Source organism: Octopus bimaculoides, chromosome 2 (genome assembly GCF_046866305.1).
Source record: "Octopus bimaculoides isolate indiv1 chromosome 2, ASM4686630v1, whole genome shotgun sequence".
NCBI classification, from domain to species: domain Eukaryota; kingdom Metazoa; phylum Mollusca; class Cephalopoda; order Octopoda; family Octopodidae; genus Octopus; species Octopus bimaculoides.
This window is the reverse complement of record NC_142929.1, coordinates 61,174,999-61,200,499: the sequence shown is the minus strand read 5'-3', so window position 1 is coordinate 61,200,499 and position 25,501 is coordinate 61,174,999. Positions and strand designations below refer to the sequence as shown.

The 25,501-nt window shown below is 29.0% G+C and overlaps 1 protein-coding gene across 10 annotated transcripts in view; it reads right to left on the bottom strand.

Annotated features, from left to right (window-relative positions):
• LOC106869439 (zinc finger protein basonuclin-2) overlaps positions 1-25,501 on the bottom strand; it is a 210,732-nt gene that overhangs the window by 47,147 nt on the left and 138,084 nt on the right. For all 10 annotated transcript variants that reach the window (XM_052977305.2, XM_089346194.1, XM_052977296.2 and 7 more), the window contains one exon: positions 22,870-23,108. In XM_052977305.2, coding sequence (XP_052833265.1) covers positions 22,870-23,108 — 239 coding nt within the window. The remainder of the gene's footprint in view (positions 1-22,869; positions 23,109-25,501) is intronic.

The window sequence follows — 25,501 nt, the reverse complement described above, 5'->3', positions numbered from 1 at the left end:
AAGCAAATCGTGACAAGTAATTATTTAATAATTTCATTCAAAGTTATAAGGTTATTGTTTTAAATTCAGGTAGCTTTTTCTATTACTGTACTAAATGAATAATAAAAGTGGTATCGAATGATAGAATTAATTGAAAACAAGTTCCACTCTTTAAATATATCCACTATGCTTTTTGTTCCTTTGTATATAAAGATTATAATTTAAAGTTATAGAATATACATATTAAGACAGTATTTCAAATAAACAGGTATTTTAATTCTCAAAAAAATATTTTTTCTCAATATATTAGTCATTGCAGAGAGGATCTCTAAGTAGCATCTTAGATAACACTCTCTTAGGATTTTAGTTTAATTCAAGACAGGTTGATAGCATTGTTACATTTGGTAATCTGGTGGTGCTTCTTGATACTGCTGATGGAAATCCATTGCACATTAACAAACTAGTTTAAAACTACTAAGTTTATTAATTAATTTAAGGATCAATCAACTGACCTATTAAGGAGGCTGCATGATTTAAAAGTACTCCAAGTTTTATGTAAGTTTTCTATAAAATTAAAATGTTTAGAAACACTGTTAGGAAAATTTGATACTAAAATTATCATTGTTGTCATAATCATTTTGATGGTGCACAAATACTTCAGGCAGATATTTCATTGATTAATACTTTCTGTTTCAAGCTAGAAATCATTCTGGCCTATTATCAGCCTATCAGATTTGTGGGTTACGTGGGTTTTAAATTTTGGCATGGTACCTCCTCCAGATGTTTCATTTTGCTTAGGCAATCGCATGTGTGTGTGTATATATATATATATATATATATATATATATATATATAATTTTATTAAAAATAACAGAATAAAAGAAGTATTTATGTTAGGGGGTGAGCTTGTGTAGTTAATAAATGTGAGAAACTTTCTTTGCTTTGAGAAAGATTTAGTTAAAAATCAAGTAATTGCTTTCGTACTTATAATGTGCTGAAATAAATTAATAAATATACCAAATAAAAAGGGAAATCAATTAGGAATGTGTTGACAGAAGTGCAAAAAAAAAGAGGAAAAAGTAGAAAAGAAATTGTAAATATTGTTTACTAAGTTATCTACAAGAAATTCTGAAATTGTTAGAATAGCTTGGAAGCAGGTGAATTATTATGTAATTTAATTTGAGTTTAAGATAATGCCCAAAAATTAAGTAGAGCACACCATGAATTGGAGAAGAAATGAATGAACAATTCAAGATCTCAAAATCTGATTTGAATGATGTCTGTTACAAGCATAAATTCGACATAAGTAACTGTCTTTGATAAACATTAAATCAGGTAATTTTCTTTTGTTTCAAAGATGCTAAAAACAAAAAACAAATCAGAAACAACTGATTTTTAAATAATGACACAGAAGTTAGAATAGGCATTCAAAACCAAGACTGATATATTATTGATATGTATTCTATTGTGAATTAAGGAGTTGGGGTTGGGAAAGGACAACTTCTTTTCTGATTAATTCATCTAGTCCACTTTGTTGCAGTGTTTCATGCCAATACGTTGTTGATAACTTCTCTTGGGTTTGTGTTAAGATAAATACAGCTGGTTCACCCCATTGTATAGATTAATGATGGGAGGCTATCCAGCAATAAAAAACTATGCCAAAAACCTCATGAAATACATACAACATAACTAAAACTACCACCAACAGCATTGTTTTTAACTGATACATACTTTGTTGGAGCTGCAAATGATAGAGATAAGTCATGTATTACAGACCTTATACAACTTATGTCAGCACTGAAAATAGAAGTGAAGTTAATGATGTTTATAATAGCTGAAGAGAGTGAAAATGTATGATGAAAGGCAAAGAAAGTATGGTAAGATTTGATATCAGTATAAGAACATAAGTTTAACACTATAACATTGTTACTATAGCATAGCTTGTGCCTAAAAAGTTTCATTTCATTTATGTTTAGTATCTTTTAAAATCTAAAATGGATTTGAGAAGTTATTAAATTTATCCTGTGTTTTTCTACTTACTGTTTATATAAATTACCGATCTCATACAATGTTATCTACTTTGTATTACAGCATGGAGATATTGATTTTTTGGTGAAACATATTTTTCATAAAGTGAAGGAGAATAGTTGATTGACTCAACTTCAATGCAATAATTATATTTATTTTATTGACTTTTTGGGTACAAAGCCAGTGAGGTTAAGGTGGCTGGACTGCCGACCACATCGTCGCATGTTTAAATTTCCCTACATCTACTATATTGTCTACCCACCCCTCACCACACTCAGTTTATCACTAGGAAGAAGCTCTGCTCCTGTACAGATGAGTGGTGGGAAATGCAGGCAAAGGCATCTAGCTGTAACAGTTAATGTAACAAAAGCCTTTCCACAATGCTAGCATGAAGAGATAAACTTAAAACAGGGTAATATAAATAAGAGATAAAATACACAGTTGACCCTGGTGAGATTTAAACTCAGAAATGTGATAGAGATATCTATATACGTAAAGTGCATATATATATGTGTGTTTGTGTGTGTGTGTATACACACACACACACACACATCTTAGGCTTTCTGTCATCTACAATAATACTACGATTGCTTTTACCTGAAAATTCGGAATATCTTATAAATATTTCTTTAGTAGAAAGAAAAAGCCAAGTAGCATGTATGTTATGGATTAAGAAAGCTGTTAACAAATAGAGAAATATATTTAGAGGAAGACACTAATATTAACAAGAAGAGAGATTTGTTGAGAACACTTGTGTTATGAATTACATGACAAATACAAACTTTATATTATTGTTATTCATGTTTGCAATGAAATTCTTTTGACTATAATGGTAATTATTGCCTTCGGCAGTTCTTTACTAATGCAAGGAATGTAATATAGCCATATTGTTTTATTTTTCAACAGAAGCTTTCTGTTTTTCTATGAGCTATGACGCATGAATTTATCAAAGGTTTTATGATATAATTATTGTATTTTGACTTTGATAGTTCAGAACAACTGCTTTCACTCTTCTCTTTGGTCAGGAAAATACTGCACCTATTTCCGCAATGTAGAGATTTACTATGCATAATATACTTATATTTCAGGATGAATGAGTTTTAATATGACCCCAAAAAGACCCCAACTAGCTACAGCAATGATCTGAAGAAGTAAACATACTCATGAAGAAGCCGGCAATTCTGGATGGTCCTGACTAATATATATCAAGAAGAATGAAATCAAACTTGTCAATAGCTCTTAAAAATAAAAGCAAGTTTGTAATATGCAGTCAGCATTATATTGTGATACTAACATAGGTGTACAATGCCATTTCATTTACATGCCTGCTTCTCAAGCAGTCTACTTAAGAGCTATTTGTGGCTTGGTTGTCTACTGCTAAAAGACGTGGATGACCATGTGCTGCCCTGAACAACAAATAGATCTAAAGGAATGTACATACTCCTGCTACTGATGCATGCAGAGCAGTTCACTATTCAATATAACAGAGGATCAATATGTGTTCACAATTGTGGGCTGTATTCAAAGTGAGAATACCATTCCTAAGTTAGCTTGAAGTTGAACAAAAGAGGACAACAATGAAGAAGACAAAGTTGTAAAAATGATAAAGAACAAGCTAGCTTAGACTGGTTCCTATGATTTCAGTAGTTTTCGTCTGCATACATTTTTGACTTCAACTATATTAGCTCCATATTTCACTTTACACAAGTAATTGAAAGTCCTCTATTTAAATTTAAACAACTTAACCATTTCAGTGAACAAAGGCACTCTGAGTAACTAAGCCAGATATTATATTGTAATGTAAGCAAATGGTGCTTTGATCAAAGTCATGGTAAAGAAAATATTTGATTTTGTACATAATCCCAATACTCTTCAATCAATAATATACCCAGTACTATCAATAAAACATCAACATTCATAAAATAACCTACCACTCAACCATAGCCACAGTTTAGTTACATGTTATCCAAACCCAGAGATGTAATGTTTAACAAATTCATTTAATAAATATCCTTAGCTTTAACTGAACTGCAAAAGGTGGGTGGGTGGTAAAAAAAAAAAAAAATGGAGAAAATGAAAGACTGTTCAGATTAATACTTTTTTTTATATATTGATCATGTTAATGTTGTTTCCCATAAAAAAAGAAAAAGAATTAGGAAAAAGCTAATCTACTTTTACAATATTCTAGTTAATTTCCATTAACTATATATATATATATATATATATATATATATACACACACACACACACACATATATATATACACACATATGTATGTATATATATACATATACACATGTATATGTGTATATATATATATATATATATATATATATATATATATATATATATATATATATATATGTAGGTATACACACACACACACACACATGTATGTGTATATATATAAAAATATACATAATATATCTGTATATTTATATAGTATATATATATTGCATATATTATATAATATCTATTATTCATGATGTGTATATAATATATATAACAAAGTGCATGTGTGTGTGTGCATGTGTATATATGTACACACACATATACATTAACATACACAATTTAATTCCATTCACTGTTCATATCGATGAGTTGAGTTCTCTTAGCTATCCTGGTTTTATACATAGCAACAGTGACGTCTTATGAAATTACCCCTGCTACCTCTCTCCTTTGTATATACTTGATGAAAGTGGTAATGTTCTGGCCACATACATATGTATATATGTGCACTATGAATGGTAGCAGTCTACTGTTTCATGGGTCATGAGCTCAAAATCTTACTATCGACATTTTGCTGTAGCTCTAGGCAAGACATGGTAAATTCTATATGCCTTAGTTTTCTTCACTAGCGAATTAGATTAATGTGGTGAATTGACAGAATCACTGGAGCATTGAAAAAAAAAAAAAAATTCCCTGTGATGTCTGTTCCAGCTCTTTGCACTCTGAGTTCAAATCCTACCAAGTCAACTTTGTCTTTTATTCACTTTGGGTTGATATACAAAGTACTAGTCGAGTACTGGAGTTGATAATCTTGTTTCTCTCTCTTTCTACCTCTGGTAGAAATCAGCAATAATCAGACCTGAAGAGGAGAGAGATGAGTTTTGTCAGAATTGACTTCTCATGACATGAGCAGAGAGCTCAAAACAGGGGGCCCAACGTGGGGAGCCCAACACAGAGAGCTCAAAGCAAAGCAATTTGAGCTATATCAGGATAATTTGCTTGTACTTAAATAAAGTGTTTGATTCCATACTACTTAGATTTATGAATTCATATAGCATTGAATACTAACTAGTAAGTGTTCTGTTCTATCTCCCTGTGAGCAATGCACTCTATATTTGTGAAGTACACCTAACCACGTGGGTTTTAGTTAATTGATCTCTTATGATAAGGTATATATTCAAATTAAAGAAAAATTTACTTATTTAACTATAAAATAAGAGCTAAGTAGCAACCTTAGTAAGCCTGTTGGGATTCATGGAAGTATGTACATTTGTCTTAGAACGATTCTATTAAATTGATACTGTGGTTTTAGTAAAAGAACATTGTATGTTTGTACCTAAACATTAACCGTTAAATGACAAGATGCATGCATCTTTTAAACTTAATACAACAGCACAAATTTGTAAAATTCCGTCTATATATCCTTTTATTCTAAAAAGCTCTTTACCAACTTCAGTATTTTGTTACACTAGAGTAATTCAACAATAGCTTAGTTTATTTTTGAAATACAAAAACTATTTAAAATCTTACTAAATAAATTTTTACACTTTAAATTATTGTTTTCATTTCTTTTTATGAATGAATGAGCCTTTTCAGGAGCTCTTATATATATTATCTACCAGTTGTATGTTGTACAATCTACAAGAAAATGCAGCTTTATATGTAAAGATGCTTTGATTTGGAATAGCTAACTGAAAAGTTAATTCATGTAAAGAAACATAAATCAGTATTTAGAGAACTTCTTCACTTTTGATATAATATAAAATTATTAAAAAAAGTAGTCCCACATGTGGATTTTTAGTTTATGAAGAAAATAAATAACATGTTTACAAAAGTATTGATAATAACATACCAGAATTTTTTTTTTTTTCTTATATATAAAATGTGTTTAAAGAAATACAAGTGTAAAAAGTTTTAAATTTCTAGTAAATAAAATATTCACAGCTGTTGTCTATACAGTGGCAACAGAAGGTTAGAAAAATTCTGCTGAAAATGTAATAAAGTAGTTACAAGTACTTTGTTGAACTCATATTTCAGATTAAAAAAACTAGTTTCAATAAAACTTTGGTACATGAAGGGTTAATGGCAGGAAGCTAAATTGATAGGTCAGGGAAGAATGAATCAAAACTAAACATTAAGAAATACAATAACTTACAATGAAAAAGACTCCACCCACTTCAATGAATCATAAAAGTAGAACAAAATAAATCAGATCAGATGTAAAAAAAGAAAACATACTACATAAAATCTAAAGATAACAATAGTAAAATTTCACAAAATTTTCAGGGTGAAGAAAGAACAAGGAAAATGATTTTCTTGAATATATAGTCTTTCTTCTTTTCCAGAGTTAGAAAACAAACATAAATGTTTCACATGTTTCTTTTGCTGTAGATTCTAAAGATTAGAAATACCTAAATAGAAATTATTTTCATTGTACTTAAGAATTACAACTATTATCTTAATTTTTAAAACAATCTTCACTTGAGATTAGAAATGATGACATAGTTACTGAAGCATTTCCGCTGTTTGTGAACTTTGATAAAATACATATTTAGTTTATGCAACAAAATGCTTGAGAGGAAACAAAAATAATTGAAGTAACCTACAACAACAACACCAATAATAATAATAATGATGATGATGATGATGATGATGATGATGATGATGATGATGATGATGATGATGATAATAATAATAATAATGTGTAAATGAATATAAGTAATATTTTTATTTAGTCATAAAAAATTTTAATAGGGATGATAAATTTTATGAAATGCATCTTATTTTTTTTTAACATATTGGTGAACTTATTCAATTTCAAAGTGAAATTTCAATTTGAAAAATAATATAAATATTTTTACTCTGTGCATAAAATTACTTTCAAGAAAAAGTAGCCCATCTTCAATTATTATAGCAATAAAAGTTGGTTAATCTATGGTTTAAATCCAAGAAGGATGAGAAAAGAATGAAAAAAATAAATATTTGTAGTATTTGACAAAAATAACGCAGTCTTAGAATGAAAATTGCTCACAGTATACAATGTATTGCATAACAAGTATTTTCTTATTAATCATGAGCAATACACTTGGTGTTGTTGGATGTAGTGTCAATGACAGTAATAAAGATAATATGCAAACTTCTTAAAGCTTTTTAATATTGAAATGAATTCAAGAACTTTTTTTTTGTTCTGTTATGTTTGCTGTTGATCCATTGTAATATGTAAATAACACAGACTTCATAAATTCAGCAGTTATCTAGTGAGAGCTGATCCCAGTTCTCCTTGACTATTCCAAATTGCCTGAAGCATTTTACAACCACATTTACAAAGGTAGAAAATGTGTTGAAGTAATTGACCAGCTTACAATGGCCAATAATACTTATGATTTTGCAGACAGATGTAGATGACACAAGTAAGGATAAGGAAGCTTTAACCAATTTCCATCAGAACTTCGTTGTTTGGTGAAGAAGCTAACATAGTACCATCCATCATCTGTGTATAAATTGCACTATATAAATTTGATGCCTTTGATGTGACTGAACATATTTCTTTCTTCTTAGGGGTGCTAATGACATAGACTATTTATAACAAGGAAGAGTTGAAAATTATAGCTATAACTTATAAGAGGTGTCAAATTTAGCCCAGCATCAAAATCTTTCTAGGAAGATTGAATTGGCAACGATATAAGAAATACAATTCTGAAAATATATGAAAATCAAAATGTTGCTTTAAGAGAGGAAGATAATGAGTTGGGGGAAGGCATTATTTATTTATACTACTAAAAAGAATTCATTAATGAAACAAAAATTTCATCTAATCAGAAATTTATTGTATAACCTATGACAACAATCACAGACTGTCAAGCATAAATAATAATACTAAAACTACCAGTGATTGTATAAGCAGTATTTCTATAAGTGTATGTAAATCTAGATAGCTAATGCTTACATAAATAATTATTACAATTTAAATTTATGGGAAAAGATTCATAGAAAAAAAAAACAAACAGAATTAGTAATAATCAGGTCATTCTGATGAAAAAAATGTTAAGCTAGCAAAATTTTGAAATATAGTGTAATGACATTTAATGAGTCACTGTCATATCATTAAATTAAGAAAACATCTCAACAATAAACTTTTGTTGTTTTAATCCATATATAAATAATGGGTACATGATCATCTATTTCTATAACATTGAGATAATTTACAATGTAATAACATTATGAGCTAAGAAAACATTTTAAAAAAATTTTTGTATGTAAGAATTCCTTTTGACGAAGAACAAGAACATTTTTCTCAGAAAGCTATTCATTTGCTCACAATATATTACTGGCATTTTATTGACTTTAGAAGGTTGAAAACCTCGCTGCAATTTAAAGAAGAAATGTGAGATACCAATATAAATATTGTAAAGCATCTGACCTGGCTCCTTACCATTTGCATTATCTCAACAGAAGTATTATTTGTGTATAATCTCACACACATGCGCTCATGTACACACACATGCTAACCCTAACATGAATCGTTAGCCAGTGTGTTTCAAGTAGACAAAGTTGTTTTAACTAACTACAGTTATGCATATGGCTTGCAGAGACTCTTTTAAACCATGTTATTGCAGTTAATGTTTGATTTAAGTGAAAATACATGCAGTATAAGGACAAACATAAGACAATAAATATACTATAGGAACAGAGACTGCTGTGGAGAAGTTGTTTTAACAGTAGAAGAGATTAAAGAAAGTTGAAGAATGAAGGGAGTTAAAGAGAATATTTGTCAGTCAACAAATGGTATAACTCTTTATGTGCAAAAAATTGCTAATAATGAAAATGCACAAAATTTCAACTGCAAGATACTGCTTTTTTTTACAAAGCTTCCATTATTCAGGGACCAATTGTGTGTGAAGAAGGCTTGGTCTGACTCAGGAAAAAGCAAGTGGTTAAGTATTAATGGATAATTTTTGCTTCACGTTTTGAGAGATACTGCATATGTAAGTTATAGGACATACAGTCTAATCACTATTTAGAAGCTTAAAAATGTCGCCATTTTTATTTAGTCACCATGTGTAGTGACACATCTACATAGAAAATATTTAAAGGGATGATAAATTTCATGAAATGCATCTTATTTTTAACATATTGGTGAACTTATTCAATTTCAAAATGAAATTTCAATTTGAAAAATAATATATTTTTACTCTGTGCATAAAATTACTTCCAAGAAAAGGTAGCCCATCTTCAATTATTACAGCAATAAAGGTTGGTTCATCTATGGTTTAAATCCAACAAGGATGAGAAAGGAATGAAAAAAATAAATATTTGTAGTATTTGAAAAAAATAATGTAGGCTTAGAATGAAAACTGCTCACAGTATATAAGGTATTGCATAACAGATATTTTCTTATTAATCATGAGCAGTACACTTGGTGTTGTTGGATGTAGTGTCAATGACAATAATAAAGATAATATGCAAACTTCTTAAAGCTTTTTAATATTGAAATGAATTGAAGAACTTTTCAACAACACCAAGTGTATTGCTCATGATTAATAAAAAAATATTTGCTATACAATACCTTATATACTGTGAGCAGTTTTCATTCTAAGATTACATTTTTTTTTTCAAATACTACAAATATTTATTTTTTTCATTCCTTTCTCATCCTTGTTGGATTTAAACCATAGATGAACCAACCTTTATTGCTATAATAATTGAAGATGGGCATCGTTCATTAGCAAGATTGCATGTAAGTGATTACAGCTGGTAAAAGTGAACTGTTTGAAGAAACTGAAGCTAATTTAGTAAGTTTATTTACAGGTAGTGAATCAACCAGCTTCTTTCTTTTTGAAGAGTAGTAATTATAGGGGGGAAAAAATTTCAAGGATTTGAAACATAATTATTGCAACTGTTTTAATCAAAAAGAGGGAAATTCATAATTAATTTTGATGACAGTTAATTTCTTTTAATTGATATTACATATATTAAAAATTAGCATAGATTGGAAGTCAAAATAACATGCTTAAAATCATCTCTATTAGCTACATGAAGCTACACATCTGCCTAGTTTAATATAAAAATGAAAAAAACCAGCTGAAGGTATATAATGAAACATGGATTCAATTTTTTGTAAGCATATTGACAATCTTGATGAAATTCCAAAATTAATAAAGATTACAATAATTAATAATTAAATATGTGAATATATCTGTACATACTAGGAAGTATAAAATATAGAATATTTATGCAAACAGTAAGCTATAATATTTCTAAATGTTGTACAATGTATATTTAATATTGCATTCTATGAAAAGGTTTGACAAATGAAGAATGTCAAAGGTAAAAAATTTAACACATATAGATGACAATATTTTTTTTTCTCTTATTTTTACAAAACATTTACAAACATTTTCTCAGAACTGTAACTGATTATAATACAGACTGCACTCTTATATTTTTATCAATATGGAAAAAAATTCCATTCATGATATAATTATTTATCGATTGTTGATACAGATTTCTTTCTTCATTATATTTTTTCTCACATTAAACTATATACCAATCATATTATTGAAAGTTTAATTTAAAAAAAGGGTAAAATTCTGAATAAAAGATATTTTTGCCTCATGAAATATGTTTATCATCAAAATGGTATATCAATATAGAATTGGTCTATGTCTTAATATATAACAATAAAAAACTCAGTTTTATTCACTGATGTGTTTAAATAAGACTTTAAAACATCACATATGTAATACAGTGAACTAGAAAAAGACCTTTGATCAACTAAGATTGTTGAAGAATTTTGTAAACAAAATATCTCTTTGTAGGGGACTAAAATCTAAAAACATCCAAACAGGGTAACTCCAAAAACATCAAGGGATTGAAATTTGGAGATAACATAGATAATGCAGATTGGAGTAAATCTGGTCTTTAATGCCAGATGGTAAAAGTAATAGATATGCTTTAGTCATGTTGGATCTCTTTTGGACAAGCATATTCCACTCAGATGGTATGATTAAGAAGCATTCACTACATATACAGAAACAAAGGAAATGGTTCAATGATATGATTGAGAGGATAACATCTCAGGTGAATATTCAATTTACTAAGTACAAACACAGAAGGTTTCACATTTGCAATACAGTGAAGTGAAAAACCTTGACCAACTGAGATTATCCTACATTGTCCATATAAATCTAATAAAAATTATCTCTCTTGTGATCAGTTTTTAGATTTTAACTCTTTAGCATTGAAACTGGTCATAGCCAGCTCAAATGTTGTAGCTACTTTATGTTCAAACTGGCCAGATCCAGTCTCTAGCAATTACCCTGCAACATTATTTTAAAACAAAACAATCACATTACTGAAATCTCAAAGCCATGAGATAATGTATGATTAATTTTTAAAAATGTGAATTAATAAAAATTATATTAGACAGACCAATGTGAATGATAAATGGTTAAACATCCTCAAGGAGTGGTTTTGTCTACTCATGGCTTGGATAATCTCAGTTGATCAAACTTTTTCAACTAAGCATATCACATATGTGAGACATAGCATGTTTATTATGCAGATCACCTCCCTGAAGTAGTTTTCCTTGACAATATCACTAACTTTCAGATACTTGTTACTAAGGTTTAAGTATTTGGTAACATATTATTGCCACACAGTGTAAACTGATTAGCAGATATTTCACATTTCTACATACCCTTATGAATTATTTCATTTCAAACAGACTAAAGTAATATTGGATAATTTAAATAAAATCCTCAATTAATATAACAATCAATATCAAGAAAAAAAAATTACTGACTTCAATGAAATAAAAAAAATATACATCTGATATTTCATGATATATTCATAAAAACATATGAAGTACACTCTTAAATAATCTCAAGTAATCCATTTTAATAACACAAAACTGAAAAGGAAAACTGTTGAATTTCAAATTATTTTGAGCTATATACATACACACAAACATGTGTGTGTGTATGTGTGTGTGTAAAAAGATATTTCTAGATCATATATATTCTGCGAGCAAAAGCTTTTTACATATATTTAAGAATATTTGTCTAACATGTTGGTTCTGATATGTTATTACATAAAAGACAATTGATTCTAAAAACATTTGAAGGAATAAACCACATGCAGTGAGCAAGTAATTCAAGGGGAAAGGATAAATAAAAAGCTTATGTTTTCTTTCATTTTTGCTTTTTACATGTTTCAGTTCCCTTATGTTTTAAAACCTTCTTTAGAATTGCATAGTAGAAGTAATCTGGGAGGATTACTGGTGAAAAATACATAACCATTTCTTTCAACAATTGATAGAACACTGTCATTCCTCAAAGAGACTTTATGGAAATTGTCAACAAAAAAATATGCCATTTTTTTTTATCAACAAAGCTTTTTTTCCTCGTCATGTTTCCGTTTTTTTTGTTTTCTTTTTTTTTTTTCCTCCCCCTTTTTCTGAGAGATCCACTTATGAAAACTGTTTACTGTCAAATTCACTCGAGCATAAACTTGATAAGTACAACAGACACAAATAAAGGAGGCACAAGGGAATAAAATAGTTTCGCTATTGGGGGGTATTTACTTATGTCATAAGGTTAAGTGAGATAACCATAGCATTAAATGAAATGTAATAAGGAAAAAAACAAATATCATTTTTTTTTTCCCAAAGTCTCTTTTCTTTCAACAATATCTAATAAAAAAATTGCTAAGTAGCCACAGAAGCTTTAGTTGTAAATGAGAATTATCAGAATTTTTTTCTTTTCTTTTAAGATATGATGAGAAAAATACAAGAAATACGACCTGTTGTTTGGAATATTAAAGTTTTGACTTGACAGCTTTGTAATGCCTCTTTTATATTTCCCAATAGTTACATAATCTAATGTGGTTAGTATGCTTTCTGACATGAAATTTTATTTATTTATCACAGTGATTTCAGTTTATTACACTTTCAATTTACTTTAAGTCAACATTTTTACATCACTAGATTAGAAATACTCTAATTATTATTACAAAATTACTTCTGTGTAATTCCCATTTTGAATCCAAATTTTACAATAAACTGTTGTGAAATTTGGATAAATATTACAACCATTATATATACACGAAACAGCAAATTTTTTTGACAAATAGGTAGTTAATTTATGGTAATGCTATTTACAATATAAGCAATTTTTAATAAGTGAATTGAAGTGTACTTGTGAATTGGCAATATATAAAAACAGAAACATAGATTGCTTGTGGTTTAAAAAAAAAATGAGACATTATCAATAAAAGGAAAGTGAAAAAAGAAACATTTATGAAAAGAATAATAAAAAAAAATGAAATGTTTTATAAATCTTAGGCATTTTGTAAAAGGTAGTTGACAGATTAGATAAAACAAATTTCATAAGGAAAAATTTCTTAAAACAACTTGACGGACAAAAACAAATGGTATTTTCTTAATTTAGCTGTATTTGAAAGAAGCCCCTTAAAATTAAATAGAAAAGATTTTTCTAAACATAAATCATGGAAACTCAGTTCAGGAAAAGACAAAAACAAAAAAGCTATTATTTTCTCTCAATAATTGTATGTTTTATGTTGTTGCTAAGCCTTGTCAAATCTTGATTGAAGTTATAAATAAAAATTAATTTTTACTTTTGGAACTATAACATTTTCATAAAAGATAGAGACATTTTGCTTTTATTTTATTCAATGACACTTTTTAATGGAAGGTGTTTCAGTCTTAAGGTTTTAGATGGTAAAGTATCTACAGCTTTGTCTTTCACTCACATTTGCACACATGAACACATAGAACTGTACAAAATGAATGTGCATGCAGAGGGTCATATGCATAAACTCATTCAATGAGCTTTTATATATCTTTGAGCACAACACCATGAACCTTATTTGGAATAATAACTAAAAATTAAGAAAGGTTGATCTTAGGAAATGTTCTAAGAAATAGAGTATGTAAAGCTTATGTTAACACTGCTAAAATCACATTATAGATAATGTCGCTGCTCAAGAAGATTAAAAAAGAATTGCTACTTCTCTTCTGAATTAATTTCTCACAGCATTTGCTGAGGTTATACAATAGACGCGTAAGTGTATGTATGCACTACTATATCTGTATGTATGTGTATTCATGGTTGTAAGTGTAACAACATTTTCAAAATGACTAAGGAAAGTTGCACTTCTTATGTTTCTTAATACTCTATCTACAAATACATGAAAAATACTAATTTAGAAAGTAATTTTCAACTGTTTGACAAAATATTTTCAATGTTAATTAAACAAACGGTTTGAATGTTTTATAAATAACTCAATTTAGACAATGCTACAAAGCTACTAACAATAATGCCATACTTGCCTCAAGTACTATTAGTAATTGATTCAGTTAGTTTTCCTTGCTTCTTTACTTTTAGTATATATATATATATAATATATATATTCTTTTAGTATATGAATATATATATATATATTCTTTTAGTATATAAATACTAGGGACGACCTAGATAGATAGATATATTCCTTTACTTGTTTCAGTCACCCCGAAGGGTTTTTTGTTAGTTGAACAAATTGACCTCAAGACTAATTTTTTTAAAGCCTAGTGCTTATTCCATCAATCCCTTTTGCTGAACCACTAAGTTATGGGGATGTAAATATGCAAGCATACACCGGTTGTAAAGCAGTGGTGGGTGGGGGACAAACACAGAAACAAAGACACACATAGATACATACATACATATATATATGACAGGCTTCTTTCAGTTTCTGCCTACCAAATCCACTCACAAGGCTTTGGTTGGCCATAGTAGAAGACACTTCCCAAAGGTGCCGTGCAGTGGGACTGAACCTGGAAGCATGTGGTTGGGAAGCAAACTTATCACATGGCCATACGTGCACCTATATGTGTGCATGGGTAAATCTGCCTGTTTGTGTCAAGCTACTTCCCTTTATATGTACACACACACGCACATAAAGCCCTATTTTTCACAAACTGTTCATTACTTAGAGTGAAAAGTCTAAGACAAACTGAATAAAAGTATTTCAGAGTCCTTTTATGGCCAATTTATAGAGAAACTATAAAAGCAGTTTATGTATAAACGATATGAGGGTGTGGAAATAAAAAGGGAGTGGAAACGAAGAGGAGAACAAGAGTTAATATAGTAAACAAATTATTTACATAAAGAGAGAAAATTTTAGTTATTACTCTTAACAACTAAAAACTATGTACTGAAGAATTGATTGGGTTAACTTGTTTGCTTAACATTTACCTTCATAGCTGCTATTTGATTGTAAGATTCACAGTATAAAACATTTAATCATCACGTACTAATTGCTACAACAAACAATATCAGATCTGAAAAAGTGTTGCTGTGTTTATATAACCAAATATCAATATATCAATTTAAGTGGTGTTAATCAAGGAGATAAATACATGTACATAATATAATTGTCTACATATATTTAGCCATAAAAATACTATTTTTCTATTACTGTTTTTTCAGAAATACCTACTTGTGTAAATATATTACAAAAATATTATGTACAAATAGTGTTATGAATATGATTAAAATGCAATAATTCAAAACTTTATGTCACTTGGCTAATAACTGATCAAATAAATAGACACACACACACACACTTATATATATATATATATATATATATATATATATATATATATATATATATATATATATATATATATATATATATATACAAGTGGAAGGAATGAAAACCCAGCTAATACACTAAGTTTAAAATGTATTTCAATTAAGATTGTTAGGATATTTTTCCTAAACATTCTGAAATCAGAAAGGTTCCAAATTAATTAGCAACTTACAACTAAACTCTGGTTTGATTACATAATATATTTTAAGAACTATTTTTATATCTACCATCCATGATAACATTTATTGGTAGTTTTAAGATGTTTCCATGATTTATAGAATGGGCCATGTATTTTTGAAGCTGAGAGGTTGGGATGGTTGAAATATCTCTTCTACATTGTCAGTTAAAATAAAGAACTGCTTTTACCAGACAAATTATAGATAAACAGAAGGAATTAGGAAAGTCTAGCAGCAGGAAAGCTCATAACTTCAAAAATTATTATGAAAAATAATTTTAAAGTTCTATGCATGTTGTATTGTTGATCAGACTTGTGCCAATTGAAAATGGATCCTATTTATAGTTGTGTAGTGATTCTAGGCAACCAGCATAATAGCTCTAGAAAATTTGAACTCCTGGCATCAAAACAGTAAATAAAGCAAAACCTATTTTTAAAGTTAATAGTATTAAAACCAGATGTAAAGTAAAGAATTAACTTTTTGTATATGACAATTAATCAAAAGTAAACTTGATTTAAAGTTGTTTTTTTTCTTCTTGTGGTGACAATGGTAGAGGGGACACTTTTATACATATAAACTCAAAATAAACACTAGTGCAAATTTAGCAGCTTTTTTCTTTTGTTTTTCAGTAGTAGTCTTACAACTGGAAAGATTTCTTCTTGCAAATCACTCAACTATGAGAGAGAGAATATTAATTTATGTCGAGCCAAGTAAGATAAACAAAAAATGAATACAAATACAAAAAAAGAGAATAATGGCATTTAAAAAAATACCTTAAATGCAAACAAATCAAAACTAGTCTTGCAATAACTTATCTACACTGTTTTCTCAACTGATAAAGGAAGTTTAAAACGTATATTTCTGAGTAATCAATATGTAATAATAGATAGACATGCACAAGCACATGCAGTTACTAATTTGTCAGAAGTATTTACTTAGAGCGCAAATTGTTCATTAAGTATGAAAACAGATTTACTTTACTTTAAATGACCAACGTGATTTATTTTACGCTAAAAGCCATCAAGTCACAGATAAATGATATTTATACAGATATATGATATTTATAAGAAGTATCTTTGAGTAAAGACATAAAAAAAATATTAAAGTTTGATTGAAGGCAGAACACTAATAGATTATGTGTCTATATACGACTGGTAAAATAGAATTATTCTAATAAGAGATGAGATCATCTTAGCTACAGTTGAAGTTGTTTTTAGTTGTTTTATTCATTAAGCTATAACTAACAAAAGTTTCTATCTAGAAGATATTAGTTGTGGATGCTGAAATGTCTATCTATATGCATTAGTAAATATCAGGAGCATCTTACATAGTAATTTATGCTAAAAATACCTAATTATAGCTGGAAAGTAAGTAGTAGAGAGAATGTAAGTGTGCATGTGTGGGTATGTATACGTACATGCGTAAACTTATTTTTAGATGGAAAATTAGAAAAGTGAGGATTTCTTTCATTCAAATTGAAATTATCTGCCAAAAACTATACTGCTTAATTTTTGTGACTTATCACTGAAACCTTTTTGCATCTGATATATGTATAGAAAGACAATACTAATTATTTTGGAAATCATAAAGTCACTGCTAACTTGACCTCTTTCCAAGACATAATGTTACATATCTTTGGATTTAATGATCGCTATAAAACAAAAACTAACTTAAACATAACTGATATTATATATAAGTAAACATCAAATGATTTGAAAAGGAGATGAATCTTTTACCTATCCCAGTGTTGAATTAAGCTCGCAAAATAGTTTTGGTTTCTACCTAGAGCTGTTGCACTTCATAGGTGATGATAATCTAAATCAATCTCAATCAAATGTATATCTAACTTCCATTTTCTATTATATAAACATATATATATATATATATATATGTTCATGTATTCATGTCTACATTTTCTTAATGGTTTCCAATCTTCTAAACATTTCATAACAAATTAGAAGTTAAGATGTAACACAAGATAATGAATTCTTTTTGTTTGTTTGTTGAGCTGCATTTACTTTAATTGCTTACATTAGCTCCTTTATTCCATAAAATAATGTTAGTTAACATTGTGTCTTTGACTATACAGTATAGACACTGTAATGGGATTCACTGCATTTGCACATGGCAACTGATTATTCTAAGTATAAGGCTATGTGCTATCTCAGATAGTGAATTCAGATAATGGAAATGTGTGTACAGTAATCTGCCTGATGTTATGGCACAGTTCATCTTGTAGTTGGGTCAAAAGTTGAGTTAAAGGACGATGGTAACATATACAGAGTAAAAAAAAAATATGTTGCTTGACTGTAATAAAATGTCTGAAATTTTCTGGGAAGAGTTGTTCTGAAGAAGTGCAATACTATGAGAATATCATGTTATATAAGTTAGAAAATGGTTATCAAATAAAAGAGCAGAAATCATGGTTAATTTTGTGTGATATGTCAAAGAAAGTCAGTCACCCTGAAACAAATTCACATAATACAACTGAGAGTAAGGAAAAGAACATAGTACCTCAATGAGAAAAGCAAAATCTAATATAAAGTTCATGTGGAAATATGTATGCCTGCTTAAGTATGCATGTGTTTATGTGTGTAGATGTACAACAGTTACATATAAAGAATGAACTGATAATCATTGAGTCATCAAATAGGTCATCATCATCGTTGTCATCCTTCTTTCCTTTACCTGTTCACCAGATCTTGTGTTCTTTTCTATTTCTATAGCATTAAACCTGAGAGAAAAATGTCCTTCTGGATAGTATGGTTATCAGTCACAGGTAATATCTTTCAGACCTAACCAAATCTAACATATGAAGCCAGTGAATCCTTTATATATTTTACAAAGCTACTACTGCAATGAATTCTAATCTACAACATGGTGGTACCTACTTGCACGCAGGTGTACTAAACTTACTAATAAATGTCATGAACATTGAAATATTACAACACAACTCATCAGCTCGTTGTTGAGTACCCTGTTAACTAGGTCATCAGTTCTATCAAATAATCAGTTTTCCAAACTTTTCACATCGGCAATAAACTTTTAAAAGAATACAAGTATTTCATGTCACATTAAGTTATATTTGTGACATAAAATTATCAAAATTAATAAATAAGCAATTAAAAATCACATCATATGTAAAGTGATCAGATTTGAAATATATTTCATGATCAAATATTTGTAAAGATTGATGAGATTTGACCTAATTTCACAGTACACCCTGAGATTATCAGTGAGAAACTGAAGTGTTATGAGATAGTTAACACTTTCGTTACCAAATTCCTGTTAAAATGTATTGCCTTTGTTTGAATTAATTTTGATAATAATGAAGAATTTAATAAAATAACCCTACTATTATTAACCTGGAGTTTGGAACATGAATTAATATAAAATTTTTATGGAAGGTTTTAATTTAGTTCACTTTTAAATTGGAAGTTTGTATCCTTAGGTGGTCTTGGGTGGTTTGGTATCAAAAGGAGAAACCTCTGAAATAAATCATACTAGGTGGTATTTTGGTGGAAATATCTTTTAATCCATACATTAAGTAAGACGGTAGAGGCTCCAAGGAACATATGTTTTCGAATAATCTCTGGAAATATCAACCAGAATTCCTGTTTGAGAATGGAGTATTTCTATGGTATATTACCAGAAAATTTACTGTTATTTTCAGCAAGATTAATATTTTGTTAATAAAGAAGAGTGTTAGTTCTATGAAATTATGAATATTAAAAATAACTATACGGGTATTAATGAACCAGAATTAGTTCAAATACATTAGGTGAACATTTATTTTCATTTTTAATAAAAGGTGGAGTAAAATGTATCTCAAGCACAAAACTATCAGGTATGTGTGTGTGTGTGTGTGTGTGTGTGTGTGTGAGTGAGTGTGTTTGTGTGTGCATACATTATTTTTTTATCCCTTTATCTTTTAACAGATTTTTAAGCAAAGCCATTATTTATAATTATCAATTAAGTAATATCTATTGAAAAGAGTTGAAAGATTAGATGATGGAAGAGAAGTAAATCAATAAACCATGAACCTTTTGCATAGCTCATAGAATTTTGAATGTAGAAAATGATTGATTTTTGAATGAAAATATTCCAACTTCAGTCAGTAAAGCATAGAAATATAACTATTCAAACTTATTCCAAATCCTATTAGTAAAGTTTTTCTTTCTTATATTTTTATTCATTTATTTATTTTGGTAATCTAATTTACTAGTCTTTATATAAATATTATTTTGCTTCACTTATATTCTTCTCTACTGATATATATGTGTTGTGTGTGTGTGTGTGTGTGTGTGTGTGTGTGTGTGTGTGTGTGTGTGTGTGTATGTGTGTGTGTGCTGTGCTGTGAGTCAGCTTTCAATATTGATGGATATAGTTTGACTCAGAGACTGAGTGGAACTTCAGTTTATCTTTCTTTGACTAGAAGAAAGGTAAGATAAAATATATGAAAGAGAATTCTCAAGCTTTAGTAATTATTTTTCTCTTTGTGAAGCTGATCACACACCTTTTCTTTTGATTTAACATTTTATGTCATTTTTCTTTCATACCACATTAATGAGTGATTGTTTATTTGTTGGCACCTATTACTAACCACTCAAATGTGAAGTAGGGAGTGGTGCATGTTTTTGTTTAGTGAGACAACCCGGAGCCAGTGCTCAAAGGCATGGCACAATGATAGTAATAAGATCCTTTCTTGGATGCTCAATTCCTCATGGTGTGTTAGGGGCACCACTGTGACACACATTGTGCTTTAGGTATTTTTAGATCAAATGGAGCCTATCCCTCTCCGTGTCTTATCACAACTGATTTTGTCCATTACAGTATAAGTACTTTTTTTTTATTAACTGTAAAAAGATGAAAGGAAAATTTGATCATGGCAGTATTTGAACTCAGAGCACAGAGTCAGAATGGTAGTCTATCCAATGCTCTAATAACCCTGTCAATCACTATATGGTTGCTGTATGATTACTTCAAAGCTGTTTCTCCTATTAATTTAACAAATTATAATCTATCTCCTTGGCATCTACCTGACTTGGTGGGGCAAAGTAGTCTTGCATCATTGTTCAGTTAGGATTTAAGCTGCATCTCAAAATAAGACTGAAATAACCAGTCCATAATGCAAGACGAGGTAGAATCTATGAAGATCTTGAGTTACCAAGATACCAGAATCTTCTTTTCACCTTGTACGTGTGTTCCAAAGGAATTTAGAGCAGTATATTTGACATCAATTTGATTAAAAGAATTGCCAGTAGAGTGTCAAATCAAATATCAGAACATCTTAGGGGCTCCACTTCAGATATATGATAAGTTTTATGCCTTTTGTCACACAAGGCATTATCTATTATTATTTGTAAAATAATACTGAAATGTTATTTAATAGCATTTTTTTTATTGTTCAGAGGAAGGAGCAGAGACCGTGGCCATTACAGATCTCTCCACCAAAACTGATCAGGGATTATGAGATTAATGTTCAAATAAAACTATTTCCTTTCTTTTTATATTTTCTTATCTATATAGAGGCATAATTAGATATTTGTTGTGAGGGATAATTTATGTAATTGTTGTAACAAATAAAATGTTGCTAAATATAAAAAAATAATACCTATTTCACATACAAGTGAAATGAACAGTCAGTCAATAAATATGCTTCTGCTTTATTATTTGTAACCATCAATATGGATGATGAGTAATTACACCTAAAGAATTCACTTGAGGAAGAAAAAAGAATGTCAGAGCTTCTACATGGTCATTCAATCTGCTGGAAATGGCAGCTAAATTTCGTGCAATTAGACCATGTCACCTTGAAGAGGAAGAGGGAACATAATATTGTCCTAGATTATAAAAGAAGGATGATTTAGTCATAGCTAGAACACCTTTGATTTTAGATCAGATTGGTCAAGGCTAACCTGGGGCTAAACAGCAACTTGTGCCGGTAACTGGATGTAAAGATATTTATGTCTTTCTTAAGTATGTTAGTCATGCAGATAAAGTGAAATAGCAACAAATAAGAAGTAAAACTGAAATGAGCTAATAAGGGAGCCTAGAAATGGCAGCCAAATCTCCCGCAAATAACCAAATCATTGCCTACTGTTTCATAAAACAAAGAATATATCAAATGATAGAGCCCTAGATACATTATATCTGAAAAAGATAGGATGGGATAGGATAGTCATGGCTGGAATGCCTTTGACTAGAGCTAAATAACTGAATTATTCTATGAAGTGTATTGTCTAGATACACTCCATAGAATAGTGGATGATCTGAACAACATTAGTAAGTAGGAGGTAATAAGTGTATTGTTGCACTGATGACTATTTTGTAAGAAACACCTAAGGACAAATAGTCATATCAATAGAAATGAAAGATAAAAAGGTTAAAATTTCATTGCTATAAAATACTTAATGAAGCTGTCTGATATGTGTATAGATAAATATTAAAAAAATCAAGGATTAAGAAAATGTCTAAAGTTGAGAAGCATATTGAAATCTTTTTTTTCATTTTAATTGAAGTTTACCCCTTTAGCATTCAGATAACTTTGGTGTCAATTAATCACTCATTATCTCATTACTTTGAAATATTAATGATGTGATCATTTATTTTTACAATGACATTGTAGGGTAGGTGTGAGAAGCTGGATTTCGCCAATTTGAACATAAAACAAGTAGAATATTTCGGCCAGATACAGCCAGTTTAAATGCTAAAGGGTTATATAAATGAAAATTATACAGATGCAACACTGACAATAATAATTAAAGAAACAAAAAAAGAAAAGAAAAAAAAAACTAACCTGGAGGATATATCCTCGAGCATAATCTTCATAGGACCATCCGAATCCATGCAGCACCTGAAGCACCTCCTCATGCTGCAGGACACTAAAAAGTCGATCCAACAGGATCTTGAGGCGAATCGGTGTTGCCTGTGCACCATAGAGCATTAAACTGGCAATATCAAACACTATATTTGGCTGAACTATTTCTACCTGCATACCCATGTGGAAAATATGCTGATATCCAAGTTTGTCTAGTGCTGCAAATAAAAAAATAAAAGTACCATAAGTAAAACATGAAAAATATGAAAGAAATATTTTTGTAAAGATAATAAGAATGTTAGGTCTTGAAAATATATTGTAAGTAAAGAGAAAAGTCATTGGTTCAGGGAAAATAACAACATTACACAGAAAGAAGAGGAAAATCAGTCAGCTAAAGGCCCAGATGTAAAATAGATATTCTAAAAACTTATATATATTTAAACTGAGCTTTTCCGTTTGAAGACATTTGAAATAAAGTATTCTCCCTTCCCTACAAAATCTAATTTCCATTAAATGACAGCAGTTGTCTCCAAGTTTCATTTAATTTTATTGAATTCATTTCCGAAAACCCAAGAACTGATATAAGAGACAAGAAAGGAAACTTTTCAAAATAGAATTTAATTAAAGATTCTTATTTTTGACACGTTTTTATGATGGAATTAGTTATGGAAATAAATACTGAGTCCTTTACTGGTGTATAGGCATTGTTATGTAAATTAAATTCTATAGTTTAACGAAAGGCAAATTTTTGGTAAGCTGTAATTGAAAAATAACATGTCCAAATATATATTCGTGAGTGGACAAAGATATGTGTGTATATACACATTGCACATCAGAATCATATAAAGAATAATAACAATGAATTACATAGTTGTTTTTTAGACTTGATTCTAAAAAATATTTAGAACATTTCTTTTATTCATATGTAGTAAGCACAGTGTTAATGGATTAGAATAAATAAATAAAAAAGTAAGCTAGCTTGTAGATAAAATTTTCCTTGTTCTTTCTAAAACTATAGTTAGCAATCATAAAATTTATACAATGAACATTTATACTACACATTCATATTTGCATAGTACTCAAGTAAATTAAACAAAAGAATGCTATATACAATTAAAACAATATTTGTTTCATTCCAGAATTCTTGAAGTCAGAGGGAAAAATCTTACAACTAAATTTAGTGATTATCAAAACTTGTAAAAAAAAATCCTCACTCCATCTGTAAATGTTAACATTTTGTACAATGTCCTCTCATTAATCCTGAAAACCAATGTAGGCATTTTCATTCAAGAAGCAAGCAAATAAACGATGTATAGATATGTGTATATGTATGTGATTTATAGTATCAATAATTCAACAGAGCTTTATTCCCATACAGCTAATTTCAAGATATTGATTGATTTAACATATCAATATTCTTAGTAGTAGTTGGATGGAATAAAATATTTTTTTTATTTCACTCAACATAACCAATTAAAATAAATTTATTAAAGCTTTATGTTAAGTGAAAAACAACCAAATTTGATTGGTTTATCTGTCTTCTGAGCAACTTGCTATTTGGTGTCTATATCAATAATGACTGATATACATATCTACTCAGTTCAATACAATGGATTTATCTCAATATGAAATATGGCAATATTCTATTTCCCTGTCATCGCTGTTCTACCCAATGTTAATACCTCCAAGTTGGTAATTGACAATTTTCAGAATTTCCATTTATAGAAAATACACATTAAAAATAAATAGAAATTCAAATATATTGATTCGGAAAATGTTTCAGTATGAGTTGAACAGAAAAGCAGATCAGTGATATTTTTGTTTTTATTAGAGGGAAGCAACAATTTTCACTTTCAGCTCATAGATAGAGATTTTCAAAATGTAGTATAGTACTTAAGTAAACAAAATATCTAAGAAAATATGTACACTAAACTAATTGTTTAGAAACACAATTTGTTTTTACTTATACAAATTTCATCTGTAAAGATACTGAGATTTAAGACATATTTTTTGAAAATAATCATGCACAGTTGATCTGATGTAATACACAAATATTTCAATGTTGTTAGCTCTAGATTAAGAAATATGTGAAAGTTATTGGGTAAATCACTATGTTGTTATCAGTTTGTATTTAGTGAATGTATTTATATACTTTCTTTAATGAAAATATTTAAGAAATTGAGTATGATGGAGAATATTGTTTCAAATAGATTTGATAGAAAGTGATTTGAAATGAAGGAAAATTTAACTAAATAATATAATGAAATAGACCAGACTGAATAAGCATCAACATGTCTGACATGAATTTTTGTTGTTAAAATTATAATCTAAAGTGTTTATTTACAATATTTATATCGAGACTGCATTTTAATCAGTTCAGTCTCAGATTATCAGGTCTCCTATTCCTTTAAATCCACATGATGATTAGGAGATCTTACCAATTGAAACAAAATGTAGACATACAGATATGTACTCTCTAAGCATCAGGTTAAAAGTCTGTAAAGTGATAATCTTGTGACAACTGATATTTTTTCATCAAAATAATATTAAATATGTATATAATATTATATTTGGTGGTTCCATAAACTATAATTTTATTAATATATTCTTT